We start from the raw sequence: 6,000 nt of genomic DNA on the forward strand, positions 1-6,000 counted from the left end.
ATTTTAGTTCATTCAAAGGTAATGCCTACAATGCATCATTTCCTCACATGCCAAGTCCAGCTCATTTTAGGGGTCCGTCAACATTTGTATTTGCTGTCTTGTTAATTTTAAAACAAAATTTGCAATAATGATTTTCAAAAGTCACTTTTATTCTGCACCCTGAAAGGACTCCAGAAGTGTGCAAAAAAATTACATATTTGGGTTTTAATTGACAAGGGAGTCTAAGCAAGTTCGTGCAGTAGATAGGAATTCAGAGCTTGTTCCAGGCCCAGGTCCTCCAAGGTATTATGCACTTAGCTCCCATGGGACTTGGTTTTTGGTTTTGCCACTGACATGCTTGGTGGCTCTGGGCAATAGCCAATACTTGGTGCTTCACAGCAGGTGAAAAAATCAACTCATCCAGTGCTGCATATGGACTGTAAATTGTTCCTAATGCCCAGAGGCCAGCTCAGAAGAACTCACTTCCCATTCAGGCACCAAATTAAATGGTGCCCATGGATGAATTTAATCTGATAATGACATCAGCCTCATGACAGCCTCTTATAGAAGGAACTGTCATAACTCAACTCTATAGATCAGGAAAAGAAGTCCCATTATTCACTGCTCTGTCTATCTAAAGTGTCTATATGGCTGCCATGAATGCAGTATTTGAGCCAGGAGTGCTCAAAAACATTCTAGCACAATGTTTTGCAATGGAAAAACTGCAGGGTTCACCAAACAAAATTTTCACAAAAAGTCTTTAGTTTCCTTGAAATTTTTCTGTTTTTCATTTAAAGAAAGGAAAACTGGAAAAACAAATATTTTTAGTTGAAAATTGTATTTATTAATTTAATTTAATGGTTTTTAACAGTTGTCAGACAAAAAAGTTCAGTGTTGAGAAATGTTGGGGATTTTCTTTGACAAAAAAACCAAAATTTTCATGAAGAAACAAAGTTTCCAGCCACCTCTGTTTTAAACACTAACTCTTTAATATATTTATCCTCACCCCAACCCTATAAGGCAGGAGAGTAATATTATATCCATGTTATAGATGGGAATTGTTGTCCAGACAGAATGACGTGCCCAAGATCACACAGGAAATCCATGGAAAACAGGTAGCTGAACTGGGTCCCTCAGGTTCCAGGTTAGCGTCTAAACCACTGGACCATTATTCCCCAGTCACTGCTGTCACGTTGTCTGGAATGGCTCACAACCGTGAGTGCCAATCTCAGGTCAGACTGTCAGAACACAGGGCAGACACCTCAACCTGGTGGTATATTCTATAATTAGATATCACCAAGCCAGTAATACATGTGAACTCCTGGCTCACTATATTAGTATTACCATGGAGTCACAGACAGTCCCCTAGGCTCTCCGGCCAATCTTACCACCCAGATAAACTGGACTTTGAGATGAAAGGTTCTTAAAACAAAAAAATCGCATTATATTAGGTTCCTCCCAACCCCAAAGGGTAAGTCACTTATCCTAGGTCAGTAGATACGCTAGATTTCACATCAAAGGCAATGCTAGCAGCCAATTTCTCTAGTAAAGTAACTAAAGGTTTATTAGCTACGAAGAGAAATGAAAGTTATTGAGAGGTTAAAGCAGGTAAAAGACTAATAGGTTTGGACAGTCCAAGTCTGTCAGTCCAAAGTGAAAGCAAAGATATAGTAATCTGCTAGTTTTCCATAAGTTTCTCAGGGACACCCAAGATAACTTTGGGGATCTCTATCTTGCAGCTGGAATGTTCCCTGAAAGTGTCCAAACAGCTCCAAGATACAGAACCAATCCCTGGATCCATTTCTATAACTGTCTTCCCCAGAAAGCAATCTGGCAAGTGTTTCCATCACAGCAGGGGTTTTCCTTCTGCTGACTAAACACAGACTGGTTCTTATATTCCTGTGGAACACAGGCAAATTCTGCTGGGGAAAAAAAAAACAAATATTGCTCCCAGATCTATGAAAATTCATGAAAAGTGTTGTGTATTTGGTTGTCATGGTTTTTGTTCCTATGGCAACTGAATTAGATTATTAGGGGATAGCCCAGCCAGCTTCAGGTCAGCTGGTTAGGTGAGCTCCGTGTCTGTAAATAAATGGTAGCTTTATTAGCTGTCTGCTCTCTGGCCTCAAGTGATTTCTTCCTAAACCCACTGCCCCCAAGGTTATAACAAAAAGCTCCAACAAAACTGAATCATGGATCATCTCTAAATAAAAGTATTTTCTCATCTCAATTATTGTGCCCCAGATTTTGGTGAAGTGAGGCACAGAGAGTTGAAGTAACCTAGCTGCATAGCTGGGCTTAGATTACAAGAATTCTTGGCATTTTGTGACCTATCTCTAGACCCCTGGCTGTACTAGTTACCATTTCAGACTGGGATTTTTAAGTTGTACACACCTTCCTCCCATAGGCTCTTTTGCAAATCCCAGCCTACATTATGTGAAATTCAATAGACTCCCGGGCCTTGGACATGAACAAGATAGACACAGGAGCAGGATTACAAAGGCACCTAAAGAAGGAGATAGCTGCCTATTGGGATTGACAATAGCATCTAAGCAGGTTAAGCTCCTAACTCTCACTGAATGACCATGGGACTTAGACACCTAACTCATTTAGGAGCATTGATCAATCCCTGTAGGTGCCTGTCTCTATTTTGTAAATCTGGCCCACAGATAACACAGAAGCTGGGCTGGAATCAGGGAACGCCAGGGGGGGGGATCGTGGGCCCCCTGTTATGTGGAGTTCAGAGCTGAGGGACAGAATGGCTCTTTTGGCTTTATCACCTATTCATCTGTGCACTTGCCTGGGGGCCTCTGCTGCTGAGCTGTGCAGGGCTCCAGGGAGTGAGTCCCACTAGCCCTGAGGAAATAGACATGAATAAATCACCTTCCCACAGCATCAGTCCTTTAATGCCAGTTATGCTCAACGCCAGCTACACACAGCTCATCTGCAGAGAGCAACAGGTTTGAATCCACTTCAGCATCAGAATGAGGAGGTGGGGAAAGGATTCTCGGATACCTGTGCCTTTAGCTTCTAGATTCTGGTATATAGATAGATATTGACCAAAGAATCCTGGTGCTGGATGACTGAATGTGTCATATGTTGGAAAAAAACCCACAAAGATCAGCACAGTAAGTTTGCTATTTCAATTAAATATGTTGGGGGATCAACATACAGGAGAAAATTAAGATGCTAAATAAGACTTACATTACGAACTCATTAAGACTTTTACTCTCAGTTTAATCAAATACCTGCTGCTGATTGGAATTTTTCCACCCTCTGGGAAAACTTTGATTTTTCACAGAAAACCCCAAATCATTTCCTCCCTCTCCCCTCAGTTTTTGGTAAATGAAAACTTTCTCCTGAAAACTGGATTTTTTTAAATCACATAATCAAAATAGTTTGAGTTGTCAATTTCTTCACAAAAGAATCCCAAAATGTTAGAGGGAAGGAGACAGATTCTAGGATTTTGTTGATGATGGTGTTGTTTAGATGAAAAACCAATCTCCATTAGAAAAACAGAGCTGAAAATTTCCAAGCCGCCATACATTTTACATAAATGTCAGAACATTAATGTTGCCTGATAAAAGCTTAATTTCAAACCCATTTATTCTATTGCAGCTGTGTGATTTCTCTTTCAAAGGGATCCTTGCGTAGTGGTAACAATTAAATAACTAGTAAACCTGGCAGCGCACAGAATATTTCATACAGACGAGTCTCTTAAAACCCCAGTTTAGAGTTGAACCAGGCAGGCAAAACCTGTCTATCCTGCCATCATTCAAGGACATATGGGAGCTCACTGGAAGTATAACTCTGATCTCTTGGTTTAGCTCCACACTGCTGCCCGCTAAATATAAAGGATGTAAATGGATTTGCGGAACTTACATAGCGTAAGACACAGGGCCATTTTTCAAAGGTATTTAGGTGCATAGTGGGACTTTCAGAATCATCTAGGAGCTTACAACTCATTGATTTCAAGGGGTTTTGGGGGTCTAGATGCTTTTGAAAATCCCACTAGGTGCCTCAGTACCTTTAACAATCTGCTCCACTGCCCCTCTCTGAAAGCCCTTACAGTCCTAGTAGAGATGGCAGAGAAAGGGGGGGAGGGGAAACAGAGGCAGAAAGAGGGGAAAAAACTGGGTTAAGGGCACACATCAGGTCACTGGCAGAGACAAGAATAGAGCCCAAGTGTCCCTGCACTGCACAACACAGAGTAAATGATAAAACATAGGAATGATGGAAGGATGCTGCTAGCCCATGGTTACACACAGGAAGAAGTGCAGGTGTGGGTTGTTGCCATAAATTAATTTGGAAGCAGGCAGCAGGCTGTCTAGGCACAGAGCTTCTGGTAGAAACATCAAAAATGAGCTACTACTTGCGGTGCTGGAGGAGTCTGTGTCATATTGCCCTACAAAGTGGGAATCAGGCTGTGTTGGCATTTTAGTCTATTAATTTGATGCCTAAATTGTGAGCTTGGTGATGGTCGAAGTGGAGGGATCTTCTTTGCCAGAATTGTTGGATTTGGAGTGTGCTTTGTTCCATCATTCATAGTGCAGCTTATCAAGGTACACCTTGGGCCAAATCCTCAGATCTGGTTAAGTGATGAAGCTCTGTTGAGTTTAAAGGAGATTACACTAGTGTGATAGTGTGACTGATTGATTGTGAGAGGTAAGGAGCACTAACAACACCTAGTCATTGTAAGTGAGGAGTTTCGTGCACATTTGACATTCATATAATGAGATATTAGGGAAAGGAAAAACAGGGCCATTCTCTCTGTCACTCTGATCCTGACCATTGTCCTTCTCATTCCCTGCACAGCCATCACACAGCGTACCGAGGAAGAAAATGTCCAACCAAACCACCATGACTGGATTCCTTCTCCTGGGATTCTCTGACATTAGAGAACTGCAGATTTTACATTTTATTGTATTTCTAGTGCTTTACTTAATATCCCTGCTGGGGAACCTTCTCATCATCACAGCCATAGCCCTGGACCACCATCTTCACACCCCCATGTACTTCTTCCTGATGAATCTGTCCATCCTAGACTTCAGTTCCATCTCTGTCACCATCCCCAAATCCATGGCAAATTCCCTCATGAACACCAGATCGATTTCTTATTGTGGATGTGTTGTCCAAGTCTTTTTTTTCATATTCTTTGCTTCAGCACATTTGGCCATACTGACCATTATGGCATATGACCGATACATAGCCATCTGCCAGCCACTTCACTATGAGATGGTGATGAACAGGAGAGCTTGTGTCCAAATGGCATCCAGTGCCTGGATCAGTGGTATTCTGTGCTCTGCATTGCACACTGGGAACACATTTGCGATATCCTTCTGTGGAGGCAATATGGTGGATCAATTCTTCTGTGAAATCCCCCAGCTCCTCCACCTCGCCTGCTCTGACTCAAACATCGGTGAAGTTGTTGTTATTTCTCTTGGTGTGCTTTTAGGTTTAATCTGCTTTGCTTTTATAACTGTGTCATATGTTCAGATCTTCAAAACGGTGCTGAGAATCCCTTCTGAGCAGGGCCGGCATAAAGCCTTCTCCACCTGCCTCCCTCACCTCATTGTGGTCTCCTTATTCCTTTTCACTGGCACCTTTGCCTTTCTGAAACCCACCTCCAACTCAACCTCAGATCGGAATCTCTTGGTGGCTGTTCTCTATTCCATAATGCCCCCAATGATGAATCCCATCATCTACAGCATGAGAAACAAGGAAATGAAAGGTGCACTGAGTAAACTGATAGGTTATAGGATATTCAGCAAGAATAAAATGTCTATATTTCTCCACTGATTACAGTTACATTCTGTGTTTCTTTATATATATAATCCCCTGATGACATTATTACCTTCATGAAACAATACTGTACAATCTGTTAATGCAGAATTGGGTATTTATACTAATAAAAATCCAGATAAACAAATATCGAAAAAGTAGTTACTAGAGGTTTACATCAATGTAATTAAGATCAGAATCTATCTATCTATCTATCTATCTATGCACTGCCAGTCATAA

General features: G+C 41.5%; 1 protein-coding gene across 1 annotated transcript; it reads left to right on the forward strand.

Annotated features, from left to right (window-relative positions):
* The first annotated feature begins 4,821 nt into the window (after positions 1-4,821).
* On the forward strand, positions 4,822-5,778 carry LOC127032497 (olfactory receptor 14A16-like). The gene has a single exon (XM_050919807.1). The coding sequence runs from the start codon at positions 4,822-4,824 to the stop codon at positions 5,776-5,778; it is 957 nt and encodes a 318-aa protein (XP_050775764.1).
* Positions 5,779-6,000: the final 222 nt, after the last annotated feature.

This window comes from Gopherus flavomarginatus, chromosome 12 (assembly GCF_025201925.1).
Source record: "Gopherus flavomarginatus isolate rGopFla2 chromosome 12, rGopFla2.mat.asm, whole genome shotgun sequence".
NCBI lineage: Eukaryota > Metazoa > Chordata > Testudines > Testudinidae > Gopherus > Gopherus flavomarginatus.